The sequence below is a fragment of the Gymnoscopelus braueri genome (genome assembly GCF_963280865.1).
Source record: "Gymnoscopelus braueri genome assembly, chromosome: 4".
Lineage (NCBI taxonomy): Eukaryota > Metazoa > Chordata > Actinopteri > Myctophiformes > Myctophidae > Gymnoscopelus > Gymnoscopelus braueri.
This window is the reverse complement of record NC_137605.1, coordinates 31,238,608-31,265,585: the sequence shown is the minus strand read 5'-3', so window position 1 is coordinate 31,265,585 and position 26,978 is coordinate 31,238,608. Positions and strand designations below refer to the sequence as shown.

Sequence of the window (26,978 nt, the reverse complement as noted above, 5' to 3'; positions counted from 1 at the left end):
ACTGTAGTTATCTAACCACTATTAGATACACTATGGCAGGCTTCTCTTGTGGCAGTTAGGTTACATCATGTTGTAGTTGTAACATTTTACTTTGGTGGTCATAGCAAAAGGCGATTCACAAAATTACACAAAAACATTATGCAAGAGGGTCAGAACCTACAAATACCAGTAGGTCTGAACCTATACAAATACCAATCCACAAGGACACCACAAAAGATAAATATGTAAGATAAATAGCTTTTCTGATGTCCTGTACCCATTTAAAATAGGTAAATGGGTAAAATAAATAAATGGCTACACCTAAAAGTAGGGAAATATTTAAAAATATATTAATTGAATAGTTACTCATACATTATTTTCTATTGTAAAATGTTCAAAGAAATTGACTCATAGTAGTGTTCCAAAATAGGGATTTATTATTAATCATTTTAATTTTAATATTAAATTATCAATAATCAATATATTTTTTAAATAATTAATTAAATCGATTAGTTTGATTAACTGTTGCACAACTAAATCATAGTTAAATTAAACTACTCAGTCGGCTGGGAATGAGAAGATTGAACCAGCTGCCAGCCTGCCACATAGACTGTAGTAGGTAACGACCTGTGACCGTGAGTTCGGCTTGTTACCATGGTTACTAACGCACGCGTACGTAGTCGTGCAGAAGCTCCAGTTGGGGGCGCAGTTTCACAACATCTGTACTATATAGTAGTGTGTGAGCTATGGGTGTGAGTAAACGCACCAGTCAGGTAGCGTAGATACAGAATCGGGCACTTGGTTGCAACGGAGGGGCAACAAAACCCAGCAGCGCTGAACCACCACCGGGTCTGCACAACGGGTCCCACACTGCCTCCATTCCAACGGCTTGGGGGGAAAAGATGGTGGTTAAAAACAGAAAACAGACGGGGAAGACGCAAGCAACCCAGCAGGCTGACCGAGAGAAGAGTCCGCTTGTTGTTCCTCTTTCTGGCAAAAGTAGACGAACAGGCAAAGATGGAAAGGGTTCCCACCACGGCTTTCTTCCAAACGGACTGTCGAGCATCCGGAGCAAACTGGGACTGTCTCCTTCTGCTTTCATGAAGCTAGGGATCACTCTGCTTCTGGGTAAGTTCACCCAGAGAGTGAGACGTGGCTAGTTGTTAGCTTCCCATGCTAGCCGACGCTTGTCTGTCTTCAGGTCTCCACCAACTCTATGGTCTCTCCACCAGTAGCGTTAGCTGAATAGCTAAGTTAGATTCCGTGTGCCCATTGCCCCAAATTCACAGTGATTGCTAATATAACTAGGGCTAGCTAGACTAGTAGTGTTGCCAGATTTTGCGAGAGAAACAAGCAACCAGGTCTATGAAAACAAGCCCAAAAGAAGCGACTATATAGGCCATACGAGCACTTTAAACCTATTACCATGGGCTATTTGAAAATAGTCGTTCTACAAGCTCACAACGGGTCGCACCGGTGTGAGCTTGTAGATCTGCTATTTTAAAAACTTTTTTTTTAATGTGAAAAGTTTGTAGAGTATTTTTTAAACATTTAACAACACAAATATTGTATGGGGGTCCATGTCCACAAAATATGTTTTTCAGATGGGGGTCTGTGGACAAATACAAATTTCTTTGGGGGTCCTACTCTTACAAATTACTTTGGGGGTCCTTGACATAAGCAACTAACTACACTTTAGAAACAACCACAAATAAGCAAGTACACTTTATAAACAAGCCCCAAAAACCGCAACCAACCACCAATGTTTACAAGCAACTTTGCAGAAAAACAAGCCGCAAGTCGCTTATAATATGCACACATGGCAACACTGTAGACCAGTGTAACTGTCATTCCAAAGCTGCACTGCTATCAACCTGCTTGCTCCTCTAGTCTACACGTCAGCTGCCTGCATTGCAAGCTCGTTGAACTTCATGCAAACGTCTTAAAGTTGTTGTCATCATCCCAAAGTAACACATGGCAGCCATCTATAGCCGTGGACCAGGATCCTATGGTCATATAATCAACAGATTAAACGACCAATGTGTCCTCCTGTACTAGGGCTAAGCAGCCAGCCAACTTTGATACACATTAGAATCCTCTATGTTCATTTAATGGATGGATGGATAACACTATTCATCCCACAGGGATTAATTCTTGTTGCAGCAGAGTAAGAAGAATAAAAGTAAAAGTGCACAATATAAAATATAGTAATAAATACAGCACCAAACCATACAACAATAGGACTATAACACTGTTACTATACTTACTCGCATCTAACTAAGATTGTACAAATATTATATAACCAAATGGATTTATACAGAGTAAATGAAATGTATGTATTAACACTGGGGAATTTACTGTGTATAATCCTAGTCTTATAACCTAACCCTATGCTAATTTGGGTTTGGTGGGTGTGACTTACCATCCATGATATCCAAGTTTATTTCAAGTTATCTTCCTTTATCTCCCCTTTATTCACAGCTGCTCTGGCTGGGTATCTCCATTGGTAAGCCATTCGTTGTTCTTCATTGTGTTGATATTGCCAACCAGCAATGCATAATACTTCTACAATAAATAGTATTTTTTGTCAATTTGACTAATATGTCCCCTCTCTTGATTGATGATTAGGTATCATCTCACGCTGCTCTTTGAGAATGACAGACACTTTTCACACTTGTCTAACCTGGAGAAGGAGATGGCTTTTCGGACTGAAATGGTACATTTGAATTAATTCCCTGGGCCTTTGCCTTTCTTTTTGTCCTGCATACTTTGTTTGTTTTCATATCATGGTTGTATCATGTGGAGTGGATGTGGAACATAGTTCATAGTTATTATACATTGTTTCGCTTGCAGTCACTAGAAAGTACATACTGTGTTTTCGGGCACGGAATAAACTTGACCTTTTGAAGAATGACCCTGGCGGTGGCATGATGCTATGTAAATAAGATGTTTCTTCTTTCACTGGATTGTCTTGAACCAAATGGGCTGTGAGCCACTGCCATCTGCTCAACTTACCTCTCTTATGCTTGATTTATACTTGGTTGCGTGCCGATGTCTCAACACCGAAAATAGCGGATCAACGAGCTCACAATGCGACGCGTTGTGAGCTTGTAGATCGGCTATTTTTGGTATGAGACACGATGTGCAAGCAAGTATAAATCAGGCTTTATTATGAGTCTCTCACTGTGTGAGAACATGCCATGCACTGTACATGTACAGTATGTCTTTCTTTTGTTCCAGGGCTTGTACTACTCGTACTACAAGACCATCATTGAGGCACCCACCTTCCTGAATGGCCTCTACATGGTCATGAATGATCACCTGACGGAGTACCCCCTGATTATTAACACTTTGAAGAGATTCAATCTGTATCCTGAGGTAATATTAATGTTAGTATTCAACTAAGCCAACATTTCTACTACACTCTTCTTGTAATATTGATTAATGTGCATATAGAGAAACGCAGAGTGCATATAGAGAAACGCAGGACTCGTTAAAAAAGCATGTGTGCACAATACACCACATTTGCACCAAAACAACTCGGTCACATTTCTTTTGAAAGACTGTCATGACATATCAAATCTGTATCGATTTTTTTGGGGCAGTCAAGTACTCAAAATGGTAAGAACTTTTTAACCGCATGTAATATTAGGAATAACGACTGGGATGAGTAGCATCATAAACAAATCAGTTGTAAGCCTTTTGGCTTGCGTCGAAACAGCTGAGATGCAATGGCCAGAAAACCCAGTGACGGAAAAGGACTTGCCAATAGATATGCAATCAGAATTGTTATTCATTTTTCTCCTTTCTCTCCCCCCCAACACCCTGCCCCACCCACCCCTGCTACCTAGGTGGTCTTGGCCAGCTGGTACAGAATCTACACCAGTACAATGGACTATTTTGGGATTCCTACAAAGATGTGCTGGTCTATCAACAGAGGAGAGGGGCTGGCCCCTGTCGACAGTTGTGAAGGTACAGTCTGTCACCGTGACGCTCTGCAATCATACTCATGCATGTGCCAGGGCATACACACACAACCACACAACCGCCCGCCCACACACAGACACACATTTTCACCCACCAATAACCTGGAACTACGCATACAGAACACATGCACTGTATAGCAATCTCATGTTGAGTGATTGGATGACTAATTGCTGCATAAACCTTTATGGGTTTCTTTGCCTCTGGCCAGATACCATTCATCCTATGGTGAGACGGCAGTTAACTCTCTCAGTGCCATGCCCCGAGATATCCCGAGTTTTTCCCGAGTACCCTCAGTGCCAGCACGAGAAATCCCGAGTTTTTACTTTTGACTGTGGTCGCGCTATTCTGTTTATTTTTCATGATCACTTTCGCTTCCTGACTCCTTCAGACTCACCCGGAGCCGGATGTAAAAAAAAATAATTCATTTCCGGGTCACGTTGTTTTTCTCCGGTGATTTTCGGCCAGAATAGGGAAAGTCACGTTTTTTCACACGGTATAAAAAGCGAACGGAGAGGTCCACGTCTACTCTCTTTGGTCTGGGTGACGATCAGTCATCATAGTCGTGTATCGCATCGTAATTTAGCCCAATCAACGATTGTCGAAAATGTCAACATCCGGTTATGACCGGATATGACGTGAGCCTGTTTGGGAGGGGGTGAGTGAGCCAGCGAGGTCATCAATGTGTCGATTTGTTGCTCTCTACTGGTAGAACTGTATTATGGGTTTAAAAACCCAATCAGATCATTTATTTGAATGAAAAATTACAAAAAAAAAAAAAACGCAAATTGCTGGCACTGGGGGAGTACTTTATGAAAATACTCTTGGCACTGAAAGAGTTAATAGAAAATACATCATCATTGAACAAAATTTGTATTTTATATTCCAGACGCTTTTCTTACAAGAAATGTGGTGATGCTGAATTTGACATCTTCTCAAAATATAACGATCATCTTATTAATATTCAAAACAAATGTGTTTTATTCATAGCTTTACTTCTTCCATCCGTGCCCATTGGAGCGCTTGTATTCTAATTGCCAGCATCTGTTTATCTGTCACAGTGATAGATTAGACAGTTTTAATCTGATTTGGATCAAACTTTGAAGTTGAGTCAGGGTAGGGTCAGGAGCTGCGTTATTGATTTTGTTTTATTTATTTATTTTATCAGTGAAAGGTCGTGGTTACAGTGCAAGTTCAAAGTTTAGCCCTATGCTTATATCATGGGGGCCACTGTGGCCGTCTTGGAATTAGAAGGTTCCCTGTTCGATCCCAAGCTCCTCCTGGATGCGTGTCAAAGTGTCCTTCGCAAGCAAGACACTGAAGCCCTAATTTGCTCCCTTTTCATGGTTCACTTTCCTCCACCGTCGGTGGGTGAATGTGTGGGTGAATGTTAAATAGATTGTAAAAGGTTTTAGAGAAGGGCGTCTCCATTTGCACATGTGTAGCTTGTGTTTTCATCTTTCAAAAAAAGCTATAAAAGGTATATTTACATTACATTATGTAAATATTTATCTGAAAGTTAAAGATCCCATTGCTGAACAGGAAGAAGTTTGTCCGGCTGTAATTTGTCTAGTCTTAACTGTATATGTGGGCTGGGTGTTTTCACAACATAATACCTAGTGTGAGCCACATTGCATAAGAAGTATTAGTGAAAGTGGGATCTTTAACTTCTTATACAGTAACTGTTAACCTCCTGTAAATGGTGTGAGTTCCAAAATGCACACAGTGGGGGACTGACTAAATACAGTGAGGGTTTCAGGTTAACTATCTGAAAAGATACATTAGCATGAATCCAACTATCTATGTTTAATTTTATACAATATAGTGGGGGTCCCTGGGTTTGAACTTCATCAAAGTTTCAGAATGGCCCAGCTATTGAAACAAGATACTTTCTTTCCTTTTTTTCCTTCTTTTTTTAAATGTATCTACTTGCGTTTATTTGGCAGGAACAATGCACATTAATAAACACTTTAAACATGAGAAGGATGAAGTCATCTTTACAATGTGTAAATATTCCGGATTTAGCGTGAAGCTAATTTCCATCCCTAGTCCCCAGACATAAAAACGAAGACATAGAGAACAAACAACAAATATTCGCAATTCTGGGAAATTGCAAAGTGTGGTTGCGCCGACGCCAGTCGCGGCCGCCGGGACGCGAGGAATATGCCGGGAGGAATATGCCGGGGGGAATACCGTTGGAGGCCACGCGACTTGTGATTTCAATTCGGTGCCGATCGGATCCTGCGTTCGTGATACGTGCCGTTTTGATTTTAGGAAATAGGCCCCTCGCACAAATGTAATGGGCCAATCATATTGTCACGTCACTCCTGAGATCACTTGCATTTCATTTGGAGAGGATTGTGTCCCCCCCCCCAAATCATGTTTTTGCATCAAACGGTTACATTTTGTGCATTTGTGGCGCCCCCTATGGATCAAAGTGGAAATGCTTTAAGGGATTCGTTGAGTAAACCACCCTTGACATGTGATTCAAATTTGGGATTGACTGGACGTTTCGTTCGTGATTTTTGCCATTTTTTGTAAAACAGGCCCCTCCCACTAACTTTGGAAGCCAATTACGGACGAACGGTATGGACTATCAAAATTCCGCTTGGATATGTTTATCGCATGGGTCCAGAGATCATGTGTACCGATTGTTGTGAGATGTGGACAAAATACGTGGGAGGAGGAGCTAAAAGTGTGTTTTGAAGAACATTCAAAATGGCAGAAAATCTATCCAGAATGGGCGTGGCCTTTATGGTGAGATGCGTCATGACCCAAGGAATCCAGGATTTTTAATTAATTTTTTTCTACAACCTACGGTTCAAGAGTTATAGGCCGAAACGTAAAGTGGGCTGTTATAGCGCCACCATGAGGCTGACTGGTGTAATTATTTTTCATAATTAAGGGATGGGACTTTGAACCTCCCCTCCAAGTGTTGTAACTGTAGCCCTTATGGTTTCCGAGAGAGAAAAACTTAAATGGGAGTCTTTGCATGTCCCCATTATAAGTCAATGGGGAAATTCATTCACTAATAAATTAATATCAATTAAAATATACAACGTATCTCTTAGCAAAATGATAGCCCACGAAAACTGTGGGAGGAGTAGCGAATCAAAATAAAGTTTATCTATAATAAATAAACAAAGTTCACCTATTACTATAGTCTGGCACTAATAAATACAAAAATAACACAACATTCAACTACATGCGAACAGAAAACAGTGGGGAAAAAAATACATTCTTTAAGAACAGTTTAGATTTTAACTAGGGGAAATTATAAGCGGTCGCAAGTGTGGTTGTTTTTCAACCATTGTTTAAGTTGGCCTTTAAATGTTGTGAGGGCTTTTACTTAGCGTGACTGAGAGGCTGTTCCAGTTTAAGCTGCCTTTTATGCAAAGGAAGTTTTGTCCAACGGTGGTCCGTCCATGATGGACCTCACGGTCCCCTATGGTGTCTGTCTGACCTTGTGCCAAGTCTCTTTTCTTGTGGAGCTAGTTCATGTAGGCATTTGCAGATAAATAAGCACTAAACAAACTTTAGTTTTCTAAACTAAAGAAGTGATATTCTTCCAGAATGATACAGTATGAGTGGTTTTCTGCAAATACCTTGAGGGCTCTATTGAAAAGCTGTTCTATGGGTTTTAGGACTGTGGAACCAGCAAACAACCAGTTAGTGAAACGGTATCCAATGTGGGATATAATCATACAGGAGATATGTTTTTGCAGCATCAACTGTTATGAAGAGCCAGATTTGTTTTAAAATGTTCAAGTTTAATTTAATGATGTTCGTCACTTGATTGATGTGTTTCTTAAATGACAGGTTTGAGTGCAAAATGACTCCAAGGTACTTGAACTGGGAGATTAATTCCAATTCACATTGGACATTGGACCCCTCCAGAAACACATTGGACCATTTGCCATAATGTCCTGGTGGTAACCCTTCCATAATGTGCATACAGATCAATTTCACTACTACTAGATAATTGTGTTTGCAGGATAATGGATAGGAAATCAATTAATAGTGATAAAACTATTTTTGTGACATTTACCACTATTTGGCTGTTGTTAATTTGATTTCCTATTATGTATTTGCATGCATGCATGTGTCGATTATTCTACTGCTATTAATAACGATAATTCGTAATTAACTTATTCACTGCCAAGGACGATTTTGACAACTTTTCTTCCAAAGGCTCAGACTGTCAAGGACGACTTTTACGACTTTTTGTGTTTTTTGGTGCTTCCACTAGATGGCGCTCTTTGCTTACATATGAGTGAATATTTCATCCCCAGATGCACACAGAACCAGGCGATCACGTGCATAGACATATAAAGGTAGACGCCTCCTTCGGCTCTGAAGCGTTCGTATCTCGGGCGTGCTTCCTTGTTCCGCAGGGCTAGCCTTCCACTTCCTTCCGCTTCATCAGGGCAAGCTGGAAACTTCCGTGTGCGTCACAGAAGAGGGCGTTCGGTAGGCCAATCAGAGGCAGGTGGGGCGGGTCTTTTCTTAAGAGGCAGCCGTGCAGCAACTAGTCAGTTAGACGCGCTGTGATTGGCCAGTAGTTAACGCGATGTGATTGGTCAGTAGTTAAACAGCCCTGCGGAAGAGCCTTGTATTGAGATACCAGTCGCTACAATGAACTGCAGAGGCCAATGAGGTATCTAGGTTTCTATATCTATGATCACGTGATCCCAAGATTTACTGCTCCATTCACTTCCTGGTTAACGTATATAATCGCCTGTATCTCGCCTCCTGTGTTTTACTATGTATTTTTGACGAGACATGCTATTTTCAACGGCCTATAACGAGCGAACGGGGGGTCGTGATGACATTTTTATTTTCTTCACGGAAGCACAGTGAAACCCCCCGTGATTAGCAACGATCAGGGGATCAATCATACTGGAGATAAATATTCCGTGACTACTTGAAAAGGTAATAAAATCGAAAGATCGCTGGCAGTGGATGATTTATTCATGTATTTATTTATTCTGGCAGTGAATGAGTTAATAGCAATAGCAATTTTTAAGGGGAATTTGTTTCGGTAAAATTGTTCTGGGGATTGTTTTATTTTATTTTATCAAATGACGGAAATTGCACCATTCACCATCCTAGTTTACATTAATAGCATTGCATTTGCCTATCAATTATTGTGACTAAACCATTAAGAAAATAGAAGCTTCAACAATTAATTTATTCTGGTATTCTCATGAAAAAACAATTATTCGAATAATCTATTATTCTGACCCATGCCTATTAGGAATGGGCGATCCGGCATACTTCTACGTGACCATTGTGTTCCTGCTGAACGGCCTGATGATGAGTTTGTTCTTTATTTATGGCACGTACCTCAGGTAAGTCTGTACCTTTGGTCACTGTGACCCTTATCTTGTTATGGTCAGATGGGCATGAGGGTAGAACTGGCCAATCATTAGTTACCCAGAAAGCACCTTGCCTTCTGTACCAAAAACAAATTGAGCACATTTTCAGAGTATGCAAATGAAAATATCACATAGTCATAGGCGATGCATAGCGTTATAATTTATTTCATGTGTGCAGCTGTCCCATTTGTGATTGTTAAGTAGGCTACAATAAATGTAGCAGCTTTTGAGACAAAGATCTACAAGCTCACACATTGTGTTGCGACGCGTTGCAAGCTTGTCCATCAGCAATTTTCAGCGAAGATATTTTAATGTAAAGTGAAAACAGAAAAGACAGTAGTATAAAGCCCTGAGGGACTTCAATCAACAACGTATGGGGTTTAAATGTTTACCGTAAATACACTGTACATACTGTAAGAAGTTTGGTGCACCAGCTGTCCGCCTTGTTGCAGGCTTTCATAGGCAGGACAGAATGAGTGAGAGACAGTGTGGTTATGTCCACATTGTAAAATTATATAATACAGTCCCTGTCAATCATCAATCCAAAAAATGCTAATTAAGACAACTATTCATCAGCATGGAAGGTCATTGATTAATAACATGCTGTACAAAAAAACAAAACATCATGGCTCTAATAAAAGACATTTGACACATTTGAAAGATGAAAGTTGACCCTCATCTCTCTGTATCTCTTGTCTTCCTAGTGGAAGTCGGCTAGGAGGCTTGGTTACGACTCTGTGCTTTTTCTTTAACCACGGTGAGGTGAGTGTACTTCTTATTTGTTAAATGCCTAAAATGCTGAAAATGAATAAATATGCTGAACTCAAGGCTGGTTAATGGGAACTCATTACAGTAGTCAAAAGGGTGCACAGGGAACAGTCTCTTGCTGACAGAGACGTCTTCCCCAACGTGTGTGTGTGTGTGTGTGTGTGTGTGTGTGTGTGTGTGTGTGTGTGTGTGTGTGTGTGTGTGTGTGCCTCCCTCAATACAGATGGCAAGAATCTCTATTGAGTTATTAGATCAATACACTGACATTTCATTTATATACACTCTACTCCTTTATCATCTCAATCCACCCACGTTTCTTGTCTCTCTCCCTTGCACCTTGGAGCTGTTTTTTTTTTCATCTGTGATTTATCATTGTGGCATTAGCAGTGTAAGCGCACCATGGCCATGTGTCATGAGCTGATGGCTGTGTATAGCTGACATTAGGCTGTACTGGGTGAAAGTTCATACATAGAGTATGATTTTGCATCTTGCATAGTCATGCAAAAAAAAAATGAAAAAAGACAGGGTCTAATAACGGCATGGCTTCCCTGTGAATATTTGATACACCGTCCCTCCATATTTGGGCTGACATCGTCATCAACATAAGTCAGTCTTGACCAAATAGGGAAGGATGGTGGATCTGAGGTTATGAATTTACTAAATGTGAAAGATATTCACAATTTGTGAAGAATATTCTCCTTGTTCTACTGGCTGTGTGCACAAGACATTTGGCGCTGATCAGTTCAGTGGTTTGCAAGATGGTTACGCATGTATTGAGTCGGTATATTTAGGCATTCACGTAGATGATGCTCTCACCCAGAACGACGGTGAATGATTACTTAGACAGGGAATCTGTGTTCTACTCAAACCACATGCCATTGCATGGTCCGACATTTTGGTTATGGCAGTGGTTCTCAAACTTTCTCATGTCAAGGACCCCCAAATTGATATGTATTTGGCTGCGGACCCCATTCGGAAAATACTTTGTGCCGGGGACCCCCACACAAGATTTGTGTTGTTAAAGTGTAAAAAAGAATATTCCAAAATGTTCACGTTTTCCAAGATCGTTTGAAAATAGATGTACAAGCTGGATGTGATGCATTGCAAGCTTGTAGATTGGCTATTTTCAAATAGCCAATGTATATAGGGTAAAATGGTTAAACTGATTATGATGCTATATAAACAATTTTGCTGGGGACCCCCTGGAACCCCCTCAAGGACCCCTGGGGGTCCCGGACCCCACTTTGAGAACCACTGGGTTACGGGATGTGTGTGTGTGTGTGTGTGTGTGTGTGTGTTCCCAGAGCACTCGTGTGATGTGGACCCCACCCCTGAGGGAGAGCTTTAGCTACCCCTTCCTGGTGCTGCAAATGCTTCTGCTCACCTACATCTTGCGGTAACTCGTCGTCTCTCCTTCTCTCTTCCGTCGATACAATTTGATTTTGAATTTGAGTTATTATGCAAGATGTTGTGATCATTTCATGACAATCACTAGCTTTGACCATTTCAAAACTTGGGAACCTGTTTGACATATCTTATTGTATTCCTTTGACTGAGCAAGGCCCTGCCTTTGATCATAATTGAATGCAATCAATGTACCGGTAGTTGTTTCTCCAAAACCTTAAATTCAAGCCCCAAGTCTTAATCAGCAGGTCATTGTGTAAGAGGAGTATGTTTTATATTCTGTGTGTGTGTTTGTGTGAGACTGCAGTGTCTTAATTCATCTTTCCTTATCTGCCCTCTGTCTCACCACCATCCTCTCTGTCTCACCACCACCAGGACACGGAACCCAAGCAGGATGGCCATGGTTGCCCTGGGAATCTCCAATTTGTGCTTCATGCTGCCCTGGCAGTTTGCCCAGTTTGTGCTGCTCACTCAGGTAATAGAGGTCATAGTGAGAGGTGAGATAGCAGGGGGGAGATTAGAGAGAAAATGGAGACACACACACACACACACACACACACACACACACACACACACACACACACACACACACACACACACACACACACACACACACACACACACACACACACACACACACACACACACACACACACACACACACACACACACACACACACACACACACACACACTGTGAACTGTGGGCAGCAGCGAGGAATGGAGACAGAGCACACGCCAGGGAATAAAGTGACAAGAGAAATAGTTGGCATAAGGACCAAGATACCCAGAAACTGCACATGAGAAAAGAGAATGAAATAAATGTAATGAATGCTGACTGGTGCATAATATCCATTATCTGATTATGTATTATCTTATATTGCCATTGAATGTCCTGTATGTAATGTTCTTATTTATTTGTGTATGTCACATGGCAAAACATTGCATTTAATAAGCTCCTTTGTTTGGGATTGTTGGAGGGAGAGCTTGCTTCAAAGGAAAAGCATATTGTGTGGAGGTTTTAAAATAGAGAAGGTGCAGGAGGAAGGAATGTGTTAGAGATGCAGAAAGAGACATTTGGAGATTACACAGCAGAGGCTGGCAGGCAGAGGTTCACACCAAACCTTACACATTTATGTGTTGCTTGAAACAGTTTCATTCACACTGTGAAGATAGCCCTGTTAGGGCTCTGCAGTTTCTACAGCAGCATCTGAGCAGCTTAATGTGGTAAAGCTAATGCAAGACAAAGACCCATTAAATCACACTGATCCATTTCTCACTATTTTTAAACCGCTAATGAGCCCATTTCTCCACAGCTAAGCTTAGCGTTATGTGAGACCAAATGTGCTCGCACAGTAGGCATTGAGCCTCTACCAAAGCCTTGATTTGTTGGTTGAGTCATATGGCTGTGCTCAATCTGTGTCAGGAAATGTCCCAGCGGTGCAATGCACCGACTATTGCGAGCAAATTATTTGCATGTTATAGGGAGTGTGCCCTCAGCGTATTATTGATAGTATTTGTTTTTGTGTGTTTCAGGTGGCCTCTTTGTTTGCCTCATATATCCTTGGTTACCTCAGCCCCTCCAAGATGCAGTCCATCCTGGTGACTCACATGGTAGACAACTTTACCAAGCAAGACATGAATAGATAGTTTTATTCTAGTTTTTTTGCACAATGATAAATAAGAAAAATTGATTGGTAACAGAATAAAGTTATAACTCTGAATTCACACCAGCAGTGGTATTTCTGTTCTGAAAAAGGAGCGACCGCCACTTTCCCCACCATAGCAGGAGGTTGATCAGGCAAAAAGCGGAGCGGCAAAGTTGAGAAAAGTAAAAATGTGCCACTGTGTGGCTAGACAGAGCGGCAGCCAACAAGAAGCGCTCTGTAGTCTGTGGGTGTGGACTAGGCATACGCACTCAACACTTTAGAAGGACATGAATGGAGTACTGTATGGAAGTACCGATTATTAACACATTCCACGCCAGAGTTTAATATCATAATGTACTCTCCAGTGCCAGCGATTTATTTATTTATTTATTTTTCACTTCGCCACAGACCTTGCTAAATCCGTTAAAATCGCGCGTTCAACTGTTTGTAAACACACAGGGTAGCTGTGTGAGAAGACCGTTTAGATCGACGATCGTCCATTTTGAAGCTACAGCGGTTTATGTTAAACAGCGATCGATCAGCGATGAGAAAGACAACAACGAGAAAATGGAGATTTAGTTTCCGCTTTAGAGTGGAGGCGGATGGGAACGAAAATCTCCGGATATGGATAATTCCGTTTCCGGTGGTGCTACAATGAAATGTGTCGTGGCGAACGAGGCCTACAATGAAATGTGAACCTGAGAAAAAAAAGTCCACTTCGCGTAGATCTACGCAACTGGCACGCTGCACAATTATTTAGGTTCGCGTAGATCTACACGATTGGCACTATGTGTTAATAACAAAGTCTTAAATTAGAAGTTGTAGATGTGAAAATGTTGAGCCTTCTCGGAGCAGTGGAGATCTTGTTGGACCACAACTCGCTTATTTGCAAGGATGCCAATCATACCTCCCATTTTGTGAAAAAACAACAGAGCAATAGAAATAGCTGCTGCTGGTGTGAATTTAGTGTAACAGAAGGAAACGTGACTAACTGGTGCAGGTGAGGTGGAAAGAAAGCATTCAAAAGCATCTTGCCAAAAAAGAAATTTCTACTGATATCGTAGATTGACCATTTGTGGTGCGTGACACCAGCGCCTAACCATGTATAAATCAGGCTATACTGTATGTGTGTTTGCGAACTCCGCTTTATTCTCAAAGTGCTTAGGTGGGCGTGCCAAAAAAAATCTTGTTTGTTCTGCCCAGGACAGAAGTGTGACTGTGTTTATGTCTGTGAGCAGAATTTTGTGGTGTGTAGGCATGCTTTTCCATCCTTCTCCTCCACATTCTTCACCTCTAATCCTCTCAGCAGGCCAGGTCTGTGTGCTCTACAGATAAGCAGATGGCAGCAGGCATCCCTTTTTGTTAAGATGGTGGAGATGTGTGAGGACATATGGTTCTGCATAATTCAAAGAGCTTGGCAAAAGAATAGTGGCGAGTGTGTATCCGTGTCTGTGGGAGAGGAGAAAAAGAACACATTCTACTCACTGGACACATGAAAATAGGCTTGTGTGTCCTGCATGACTTGGTTCTCGGTTGCATTGTATTGTGATCTCTATCCCCAGTGGGGTGAAGAAATGTGAATCATTGCGCTGTACAAATATGCAGACTAAAGGAATCGTGCAGATTTTTCGATGTGGGATTAAGGGTAAAGCTTGCCATTGAATACAGATTATGTTTGAAAATGGACAATTTATATTCTAATTATACTATTAACTCATTCAGTGCCTGACTTATTTCTGGCAGTTTGGCTCTGAGTGCCAGAGCCAAAAAAAAAAAGTGCTTAGGAGCCGAGATACAGCCTTTTTCAGTAAGAAGTTAAACAAAGAGTGAATGGAGCAGAACATTTTCAAATCATCATATCTTGGGTTCTGAACATATTTTTTTTCAAACGTCTTAGACGTCCAGTGGCACAGGGCTTATGATACAACGGACGTCTTAGACGTCCAGTGGCACTGAATGAGTTAAAACTACATATCCCTGACTCTCTGAGCATGGATCCATCAGAAGTGTACACTCTACAATCCACAGCCATATCAAAGAAGCAGGCTCATGATGAATGATGCCTTCTCAATTCTCCTGTCTCCTCCTGCAGGTCACGCTGGGTGTGTGCTTCCTCCTGATGTTTGGAAACTCTATGCTGTTGACCTCCTTCTACGCCTCCTCCCTCGTCTCCATCTGGGTGAGTTGGAATCGACGTGAGATACCCTCTGACATGGATTCAATGCATTTTCTTGGATTGACTAGTTAAGTCAGGTCTTATAAATACAATTTGCCATTATGACTTAATGACCATTCCATTGTTGACATAATTATTGCCACGAATCTACCTAAAGAATCTTTGACTTAATATTTACTGGAAATCTATTGGTTTTTATCAGTTTTATGTCTAATAATTAGCTGCTGTCAATACATTGCCCAAATGCCACAAAACCACAGTTAAACTCGAAAATTGTTTGCTGATGGAATGGGCCTAGCGTTGATATTTCATATTTCTCAATATTGCCGTGGTTAGCCTGAACATCCTTAATTACATAATTCAGCATCGTAACCCCATGTTTGTAGAAGACATAGAGAGGGGATGGTTTTTATGTATTTTTCTTTATGTTGATAAAAGGAAATGAGAATAGTTTTAATAACACCATATTGTCATTTTAATGCTGCATTCAAATATATATATCATATTGGATAATTAAAAAATTGCCCAGCCCTACTGGCACAATTATCAGTTGAACATTGTCACCATTTCATCAAATATTTATGCATGGTGTCGTTGGGACTCAGGAGTGCAGCGGAGAGCAGTCAAAAAATGTAACATAATGGTTACAGTTTTACTGGATGTGTCACACACTACATTGTATGTGGTTTGGGTCATATATATTCCAGCTAGATAATAACTCTGGATTTCTTTGCAGGCCATCATCGCATTAAGGGACAAATTTGCTGAAGCCTTCAAACCTGGCATTGTGACATGGGTATGGAGAAGTTGTTTGTACGTGTGTGTTACCCTGCCCTCCCCCACCCTTCCAAAGTTGGTAGGAAATCACCATAAGCTAAATACTTGACTGGTTGGTAAATGTGTCTCCCTCACCAGCGGGGTAACCAGCAATAGCATTCGGATGTGAAGATAGTCTGCCGTTACATCTGAGGAGATCTCAAATCAATATTAGATTAAAAAAAACTTTGTTGACACACAAGGCTCCCTTGGAGACAAAATGGTCATGGCTGTGACCCAGGGTATTCGCCGATCAGTGCTAAAAGTGAATCAGTTCTTTCCGGCCCCATTGCAAACCTTTACTCAATGTATCATGGTCTTACCAGAATCTGTTCAGAAGTTACAGTATGCACCTTTTTTGATAGACCACGCCCACCACCATGCCCACTTTTAATCAGTTCTTTGGTCCACAACAAACCTTTTCTCCAAGTGAGGAATTGAGATGTCTTGACCAAAGTGTTGGGTGGGCCGACCAGCTGACTGAACGGCATCGCCATCATTAACATTCCGCTAGCGGGGCTAAAAACCTATTTATCGGGGGAAATCTAATTAATTTCTTGCCCTGCTCCCAACCACGCAACCCTCAAAATATTTTGTAGGCCTGTATGTGAGGCAACTGTGTGTACATCAATGAACAATAGCCTACTACTGTAACTTTTGTGTCTGGCAAGTCCTGAAATTTCATTTTTAGACCAGTATCTCAAATGGATTTTTGGTTAGATCTGTGGCTTATAGAGAAGCCATACTTGCCAGATAATTAAGAAGCATTTTCTTTGTAGCTGGCGTTAATTTCCCATCTTGGTGCAATCTTGTCTCTTTCCTTAGATCATGCAGGGACTGGCTTGGTTCACCTCCACAGTCTTGTTCAAGTTCATGTTGTCCTCCATCCTCGGAGTCTCTGACGATGTAAGCTTGTCTAAAGTCAACTATATGAAAACCCCATACATACATACATACATACATACATACATACATACATACATACATACATACATACATACATACATACATAGTATGCATGTAATAAATTGTGTGTGTGTGTGTAGATAGTTAGATATTTTTATTTATCAAATTGAGTCAAATAACTGCGTGTGTAGTAGTGATGTGCGGGTCGGGTTTTTTCATGACCCGCCCCAACCCGCGACGGAACGCGACCCGCCTCAACCCGCCCCGCGAACCCATATATAAATCTATGGCTCAACCCGCCCCGCGACCCGCGGTGGGAATATATATATATATTATATAGCGCTCTTTTAAGTACCCAAAGTCCCTTTAAATGTCTACAGTAGCACAACATTGTCATGGGCTGAATAAACAAGCATGTTGGTCAAAATAGGGTTTTTTTTTTTCTTTTTTCGTGGAGAGCGGCTGACCCGCTCACCCTCAGCCCGCATAATTTTCTCTGAAATCCTGACTCGACCTACCCGCGCCGCGGGTTGACCCGCGGGTCCTGCGGGTTACGGGTCGACCCGCTCATCACTAGTGTGTAGCGATTTTACAAAGTGATATAAATTGAAATACAAAAGAGCAAAATAAACACCTTAGCTGTAATCTGTGCACAGCATCATTCAAACATATTGCTTTGTCTTCCTGTTCTTCCTGTCCAGGCACACATTAGTGGCCTGATCAAGTCTAAGTTCACCAGTTACCAGGACTTCCACACCCTGATGTATACTTGCGCTGCTGAGTTTGACTTCATGGAGATGGAGGTATGGCTGTGGTGTGGTCCTTAACCGTTTCAATCTTTGAACACTTTTTAATTCAAGTGAAAAATCATGTGTCATAGTATTTGACATTTCGCTCCATCCAAGCTGCAGTCAAGGGGTGATAACTGAGTGACGATAAGGGACAAATGTGTCAGAGCATAAGGAACAGTGTGACAATCTCACAACCCTCCCTCCCTGTCGCTTGAAAATGTCAACTGCTCTGCTCTGAAAATGTCAGCATTGAAAACAAAATAGCCTGCTGTTTAGTATCAGTAATTATTATCTGATACTAAACCACAGAGCTTTTTGGCAATTTCCATGCGCTCTATGCAAAGAAAAAGAGTGAGAGGCTAAATTCACAGAACTCACAAAGGCATAAGCCTGAAGCCTGATCCCTATGCATGACGCATAAAATATGATGCATTGTGAGCTTGTAGATCTGCTATTTTTGGAGAGTGAAACCATCGTATGAATGAGTATAACTTAAGCAATAGTCAAAATAATAGTTTGTGTGTGTGTGTGTGTCAGCAATGATTATCATTTGACTTGAACTGTTATTTATTTTATCTTTGTTTTTCTTCTCTCCTCTTATCTCTCAGACGCCACTACGCTATACCAAGACATTACTGCTCCCTGTCAATGTGCTGGTGGTTGCTCTCATTGCTAGACAGGTAAGTTAACTACTGTAATCCTGTGGCTGTGTCTTACTCATGAGAACGGGAATCTGAAACTGTTGTGACAGTTAAAACAAATCACACAAGTGTGTAGCTACCAAATTGTCCCTATTTATTCATTATTAATGGTTTCTTGAAAAATGGCTTCAGCCTTGGTAAACCATCCCGGTCGCGTGAATTCACATTATCATGTGTCTTCTGCAGACTGGTCTGGCCCCAAGCGCTGGGTGGGTAGTGGTACACAACCATGATAATGTGAATTCACGTGACCGGGATGGTTTACCAGACTAATGGTTTGTCCCACACCACTATCTGTCTAGACTGTCCAGGATATAGTAAGGTTCCTTATGGAAGGCAAGAAAGCCTCCGAGGAGGATGATATCAAGTCTGAGAATGAAGATGAGTCTGAAGGGTAAGTAATCTATAGGCTCCTCTCTCGACCTGAATGCATTTTCCTGAACGTGAGCGTTCTCATTCACTCATACCCATTTAATGTACCTCACTTTTACATTTTGTTTTCAATTGGATGTCAAAGTGGGCTACGGTGGCTTCTGACTGTGAACAGTTAGAAGGGTCATGAACCATGACTGGGCCAGGTCTCGAATAAACAATGGTATTACAATAAGTTACATCATAAATTGTAAGCTAGCAGTAGCGGGAATTAACGGTTGGGTAGAATTCAAGCAAATGCTCTGTCCCCACTCACCTTGTTAAATAAACAAATCAGTTTAGCGTGCTTGGAATTGATTTTCTATTATCTTTTAATGCATACAAATATTAGACTGGTTGCTAAATACAATTATTTCCAAACTTGTGGGTATGGTATTCCACATTTTATAGGCTCGCATCACATTTTTATATAATTCTTATAATGTACTTTTGTTCTACTTTGGTGTTGGCTATTTTTTCAGAACTGAAAATTAGTGTCATACTGGGAATCAAATGTGTTAGTCGTGTGTTATGTTATCCCAGAGTGTACCACCTAACACCTCATAACTGAGCTTGGCGTTGTTATAATTGATCCAGTAACTTCTGTTTTATTTTGCAGGCTTGAAATGACAGCAAAAGCAGAGGTGAGAACTCGGTCTGTGCACTTGGCTGTTACTGCTAATTGTATTCAGTGGCTTTGTCACACGAATACGACTATGTGTTCTGCACTCTCATGCATTTGAATGCTGTGAGGCCAATCTCTGAGCCTGGTTTGTGCACTGCACTCAACAAACCTAGCAATTATACAGTATCTTGTGATATGCATTATTTAACTCATTGCCAGGGGTTGACAGGCAATTTTCCTCGTGGTATGAAATCCCCTTCATCCTGTTTGGGTCTTCTCTTGCTTTCCCTCCCTCTCAAATTTTTAAAACTGAGATTTTTATTTTTATTCAGAACTCATCTCTCATGCCGTTGTCCAACTGGTTAGAGCTTTAGAATAGAGAAGAATGTTCAGAAAATGGCTGCTTAATTTATGTACATGTATACAGTTTTATCCAACCAGCACCTGGACTGAGCTGCATTTTTGGTGTGGTGGAGCGATTCAAAAGTTGAGAAAAGTGTTTTTTAAGGCGTTTTTTAAGAACACTGCTTTTTATACAGTACACACAAGAACCGCTGTCTGTGTACATAACCTTAGGTAACCCGTCATCCTAGTGGCTGGTAGATTAGACCAGGACGCCACCCACAGCCAAGATTTACCAGCAAGTTCTTCAATGGTTAACTTAAATTTGTCGTTTGAGTCTCTGGTTCATCGTGCCTCTTCTTTTGAGCTTCTTTGGTGACTTGGATGTGTGCATTCACACTATCTTTTAGCTGGTGTACCACAGTCTCCAGCTGGTGGCGTTTACCGTGTTGGCCATCCTCATCATGCGTCTGAAGCTTTTCCTCACGCCCCACATGTGCATCATGGCCGCCTTGGTCTGTTCTAAACGGGTCAGTACTGTACCACTTTCACACTGGTTTTACTCTCAACTGGTATCAAACATTGCAGTACATCAGTCATCCTTAGTACCATTCATTTGTATAATTTCCCTTCAACTCATCCTGAAAAATGTGCATCTATAAACATCTACTGTATGCCCTTCATTAGAAATGTCCAGTGTTCACATTCATAGAGGCTATGTTGATGTGTTGAAAGGAAAGGTTATGTCCATGTCACAATTTGTCACAACTTTTCCCAGTTCCATTTCTGTGTGGTACTGATTTATCTCCCTTTTTACTCTTTCAATTTCCCTTTCGTAAAATGCCTCTCTCGCTTATCTGCTTTCTATTTATATAAATGGGACTGTGTGTGTGTGTGTGTGTGTGTGTGTGTGTGTGTGTGTGTGTGTGTGTGTTAGTTGTTTGGATGGATAGGTGAGAGAGTGAAGCTGCAGCTAGCGGTATTTGCCATTGTGTCCATCATGGCTGTGCAGGGTATAGTCAACCTGCAGGCCCAGTGGGGGATCATAGGTGAGTTCAGCAACTTGCCCCAGGAGGAATTGCTGGACTGGATCCAAGAGAACACCCATCCAAGTGAGTGTGCTGCTGGTCATGATGTAATTTTAACCCCATTGAGCTTATTGTTTAGTTGGATGATGAAAATGATCTAAATTAAAATGAATTAGATAATTTCAGTTCATGGTAAAGTTCACTTTTTCAACCAATCAAATGAAGCACTGACCCGTAATCTACCCTTTTAAAGGAGTAGTTCACCCAAAGAATTACTTATTTTCTATCAATTACACACCCCATGAAGCATTGAATTCTTGGAGATTTCTGTTTTTGTTGCATTCCTAAGCCAATAATTTGATTACCGGCGGTCTCTCCGGTAGGAGACTCAAAGAGTCTCTTTTGAGTCTCCTACCGGATACATAGCATCTTTCCGCCGGTAATCAAATTATTGGCTTAGGAATGCGACCAAAAAAATCTCCATGAATTCAATGCTTCATGGGGTGTGTAATTGATAGAAAACAAGTAATGTTTTGGGTGAACTACTCCTTTAACTCCCAGTGAGGATTACCTGGGACAATTGGATTGAAAAGAAGGGAAGGGGCAGGACACATTTCTTATGATAACTCTCGGTTTCTCTTATATTTATTGTATTTGTGCGTGTGTGTTTGCATGCACTCTTCAGAGTCTGTATTTGCTGGTGCCATGCCCACCATGGCCAGTGTGAAACTGTCCGTTGGACGACCCATTGTCAACCACCCCCACTATGAAGACGCTGGTCTGAGGTCAGCACTGACATCTCACTGTACACCACAGGTTTTTATTATGGCAAGATGAATAGTATGATAACATGTATTATGGCTGCACACCCCTTACAGAAGTAGAAGCCCTTTTGAGGAAAATAATCCAGAATTCTAGTATAGATCAAAAAGTATGGGACATTTTTATTGCCCATCTCCAGGGCTTAAACGCTTTGGCAAAAAGGATGAGATACAAAATCCGGTATTGCAAGACCGCATTTACAACGCCACTGCGCATGCTTCTATCGTCTGAAACGCTGGTGTAGCCTGCTCTATTTATTGGCTCCAACGTTGGAGCCAATCCCGGATGAATAGGGTACGTCCGGGTGCATCATGCGCTTGTGAGCAACTTTCATTGAAATTAATAAGTGGGGGGCGGGGCCGTCCGTTCTCTAGATATATTATCACTCTATGGCCATAACCAACACCAAAGACTATAGAAATGTCACACAACGTCTCCCTGCTTGGCACTCGGCATCAAGGGTCAGTTTGGGGGTAAGTCTCTGTGAAATACTAGCGTCATGGTTTACATCAAGCTGCCCATGCTACAGAAACGGGAGATGGGCTCCTGCCCTATGGGCCACATGACTCAGCAAGGCTTACTTATAACCAACACAATGTAGATCCATAAGCACCAGATTTCCGTTCTTCTGAACGATAACCTCAGCCACGCAAGTATTTAATGCACAATATCACTTCAAAACTTCCCTTATCTACAATATACTACATTCCCATGTCACAAACGCAGACATCTACTGTACAGTAAAATACACATGCAAAGTTTACATAGGCGGGTCAACAGCCTCATGCTGACACAACCTAACAACCTATTGAGCTTCTTCCTTTGTTTGTGATGTGATGTAATTTTTCCGTTATATGAGCATCACCAAGATAACCCAAACGGTCAACTACTAAAACTAATGTGCTGACACAGTGGATAGCAGCCATACCTCAACTAACCTATAATGTAAACAAATCACAAATGTAAGCAAATGTAAACATGGCCCGGAATCATGCTGAGTCACTTGGTCAAATATTTTTTCCATATAAGTACATAATATGCTAAAGGTTGCCCTCGGTTTCAGCATGTGGACACCAAAAGGTAGAGATCTGAAATGACTGCTGACTATTTTACAAAGCATTTACCATGGTTTATTTGATTTGTGAGGAAGTAATTGGATTCGTTCCATTTCAGTGTAGGGTGTGAAAATCAACTTAAAGAGACTTGACATTTGCTCGAGATGTGGAATTCCAACACGGTGAACTTCATTTACGACTTTATTTTTGTCAAAGTTACGGTATTGTTAGATTTTAATGCATTTTAAAGCCTAGATTGATTGGAACTTGGATGTGCTAAAGAAAGATGAAGTGAAATCTAAAAATAAAGCCAGCACTAATGGGAAAATGTTCAGTGTTTACAGTATGTCCAATATTATGGCCAAAGCTGTGAATATACACAATGATATGTATTGAGTGTAGTGGCATGGTTCATTTGACCAAATATTCTGTTCTGTCCTCTCAGGGAGAGGACTAAGCTGGTGTACTCCATGTACAGCCGCATGTCTGGAGAAGCGGTTAAAAGGAACTTGATGAAGCTGGACGTGGACTACTTTGTCCTGGAGGACTCGTGGTGTATCAGGCGAACCAGGTAAATGAACACCGCAGGTTTCTTAGTCTAAAAAGGATCCCTAGCCGTTGCACATCACAATGTATTTGACATTTTGGGGATTTCTCTTAAGTTGTCATCTAAAATAGGTGAGCTGAGCTCACAACGGCATATGGGCAGGTGCAAGTATCTGACCTCTGATATTTCAGTTACAGGATGGTAGGCATTAGAAGGAACTGTTTAGCAGGATGCAGCATGCACGGAATGACGAATTGGGACGAACAAATGCAATCTCAATTATTAACCCCCCCCCCCCCAGTAGATTTAGGTACTAGCTCATGTCAACATGGAAATCTGCATGCCTCTCAGATTTTGTGACTGTGCATACTTTATGAAGTATGCTGTATGCACATGCACTAGAAAAACAAAATGGTCCTCACTAATGCTCATTACAATATGGTACCATTTTGGTCTACTATTCTGTCTGTGAAGGCTGTGTGAACAGTTCCGAAACCTGCCTACCAGTGACATCATCGATAGGCAGGTTCTGTCATTTCAAACTAGATTTAAAACTATTTTCTTTTTATTAATGCAATGGCTTCTATTATAGCATGCTAACTTCTTTCCAGGAAGATAAAGGCTGTAGTTTCTATTAGCTTGGAATCCCCATCGATAATGTCATTAGTAGGAAGGTTTGTGGAGTGAGTAAGTGAGGAAATTGTGCTGTCTTATGAGCATTAGTGAGGATCAATTATATGAAAATAAGGTTGAAAATCAGTGAAGTGCTCCTTTACGTTGAGCACACGCTTCCAGTGTGTTTCTCTGATCATCTAATGTATTGAGGAGAGAAGCTTGGCCAAGCTATACTTTCATATCAACGGCTGACATTTGAACTGCTGTAGAAGAGTTTTGGAAACTGCTTTTATAAGAACAGTTTATCATATATTTTTTCCTGTGGTTCCCTAACATAGTCTTCACTTCTTTCTGTTATCAGGCCAGGCTGCAGTATGCCAGAGATCTGGGACGTGGAAGACCCCCAGAATGCTGGCAACACCCCCCTCTGCAGCCTCATGTCAAAGAACTCACGGCCCCACTTCACCACTGTCTTTGACAACAGTGTTTATAAAGTTCTCAAAGTCCCTAAAGTTGCCAAAGAGGTCAGATAACAGTTGGATTGTACTGTTCTACACTATCTAGTATTTTTCACACTGGCACCAAGCCTGTTGTGTCTTGGGGTGAGGTTCCTTTCCCTGTAGGGTCAGTCTCTCTGTTGGAGCAACCACTGCCATTGCTGCTTTCTATTCCGCTCCCTTATGACTTCAGAAGAACCAGGAGTTTCTCCATTGTGTTGGTGACTTTAGAGAACCCCCACGTTCCCCAGAGTTCATTAATCATGCCAGTTGCTGTATTCCCGTTGTCCCAAAACGTTCACATTTCAATTTATTTGGTGCTCTTCTATGCCAAATATGAGGCATTGCATTTCTTTGTTTATTTTATTGTGTTGGTTATTTTACACACACTTTTTTTGTATTTGGCTTGAAATGTTGTTATTATACACAACCCTGCAGTCAGACATCAGTGTTTCTGTTTTTTTAATTAATAATTTTCATTGGCTTTTGCTTTTGGAGTTAACTTTTTTCTGCCAGGACCAATCAAAGATGTCCACCAACTGTGAAGAAATACCCTTTGCAAACATGACAACAACTATATCCATTCAGTTGTTATGTAGTGTTGAACTGTTGATTATGCCATAATTGATCTTGAAAGATTTTCAGTAATACTATATTTTTTTATAATTTATTTGTGTTAGCATTTCTATATACAAATGTGTGCCGAAGGGTGTTGTGACATCTTTTTGTCAGTGGAAAGTGGTGTCTTAAAGTGTTCAAAAGAATCACAGGGAAATTAAGTTTGGTTCTTTAAGCCTTTTAATAATAATTCAGCTGAATAATAATTCAGGATTGAGGTCAGTTCATTTTGAATTTTCAGCATAATTTTTACATTTCCTGTGGTAAGAGTTGCAGTTTTTTTTTTTTAAATGCAATCTACTCTATACATTGATTTAATTGAAAGTGGATTGACCCCAGTACGGACAGCCGTTCTCCATCATGTGGGAAATGTATGCTTTGTGCATACCCAAAATATATTTTAGAATATGCTAAAACCTTTTTTTTTTAATATGCTAAAACCTTTTATTTTATTTTATTTTTGTATTCTTGCCAAACGCCTTTTTTAAGCTGCGTGTGCCAGCTCATCATGTCAAATCTTATATTGATACATTACCTCCAGGACAGCTGGAAAGACACTGTTTGCAACCTGGATTCTTTAAAACTGAATAACCCAAATAATTGGTAGCAGTTGAATTTTCTCAAAATAGTAGCACTCTTTGTTTTCTCCTTAAATTCTTCAGTATTGTAACAATAATGTACTGTAAGCTGATTTCAAAGTTGTGATGCTCTCACTAAAGGTAGAGCTCTTATATTATCTGTAGCCTTTATGCCAATGCAGTGAAAGTAAAGTGGCCTTTAACCCAGTCAATTTTGGCAGTGAACTTTGGTGCCACAACAGAAATTCTACATTGATGATGTAATAATTTTCAGTCACTGTCGTCACTGCTTTCTATGTTTAAATGTATTTTAAATGTGAATGACTATACAACACAGTTCTTGCTCAGAAAATGCCGTTCTTTGACCCTTACTCAGCAAGTGTTCGAAGTACATGCAGTTCTTTGACCCTTACTCAGCAAGTGTTTGAAGTAAATGCAGTTCTTTGACCCTTACTCAGCAAGTGTTTGAAGTACAATTGTGCTGTTAGTTGTGAAAGAGTACATGCATGTCCCAAAAATGTATACAAAAGCTCTCACAAGTCAACCCAGTGTAAGAAATGAAAAGACCGGACATTGGCTGCAATAGTGAATTGAATTATATAAATGCTGCAGGTTTCTTTTTAGGTCGGCGTTTTATCAAAGGTACAACATATTTTGATGCCATAGACATACTGTACCATAGGCACTTTAGCTAAATCTCTGCTTTTACTTAAAGGTTTTCTCAAATACAATAGCATTGATAACTAATAAGAATACAAAATGTGCCCGAGCTTACTGATCAAGAAAGCATACAGTATAAATGGTTTATATTTTATTTGTTTCACCATGTTATAGATTGATTATGCACATCTCACATGTAAGAGTTTTCTTCAAAGAGCCCATTTTTAGGGAGTGGGCAATAACCATACATCCTGTTACATTTTGTTGTAAATAATTATTCCTATGGCAAGCCTAGCTTTGTTTATTATGTCTTTTATAATATTTGTCTATTTTGTCTGTATTTTAAAAATAAAACCTTTCTTATCTGTATTTGTTTTTGTTTATCCAGACAAGTTTCTGCTCAGCGTGCATGCTGTTTGTAAGTTCATGCAGTCACACTTGGGAGCAGGCAATACTACTGCAGTCTGATCTGTTGGACACTCACCTCAAATGTTTGGGAGTAGGCTAGAGAGTCATAATTTACCCAATGCCCAGTACATTTTCACAATGAATCCGTGATAAATAAGACAATAATCCTAGTATATGCCTGTAACTTGTATGGGCATTGGGCAATGTATTAAATTGTGGGC

The 26,978-nt window shown here is 40.7% G+C and overlaps 1 protein-coding gene across 1 annotated transcript; it reads left to right on the top strand.

Annotated features, from left to right (window-relative positions):
- The first annotated feature begins 590 nt into the window (after positions 1-590).
- On the top strand, positions 591-26,718 carry dpy19l1l (dpy-19-like 1, like (H. sapiens)). The gene is made up of 22 exons (XM_080425348.1): positions 591-1,107; positions 2,461-2,485; positions 2,608-2,695; positions 3,220-3,357; positions 3,831-3,951; positions 9,221-9,314; positions 10,046-10,103; positions 11,414-11,505; positions 11,889-11,988; positions 13,049-13,126; positions 15,254-15,340; positions 16,074-16,133; positions 16,979-17,059; positions 17,761-17,862; positions 18,459-18,530; positions 18,854-18,945; positions 19,582-19,606; positions 20,340-20,459; positions 20,867-21,041; positions 21,643-21,742; positions 23,280-23,405; positions 24,358-26,718. The coding sequence occupies exons 1-22, from the start codon at positions 882-884 to the stop codon at positions 24,527-24,529; spliced, it is 2,232 nt and encodes a 743-aa protein (XP_080281474.1). The 5' UTR covers positions 591-881; the 3' UTR covers positions 24,530-26,718.
- The last annotated feature ends 260 nt before the right edge of the window (positions 26,719-26,978 follow it).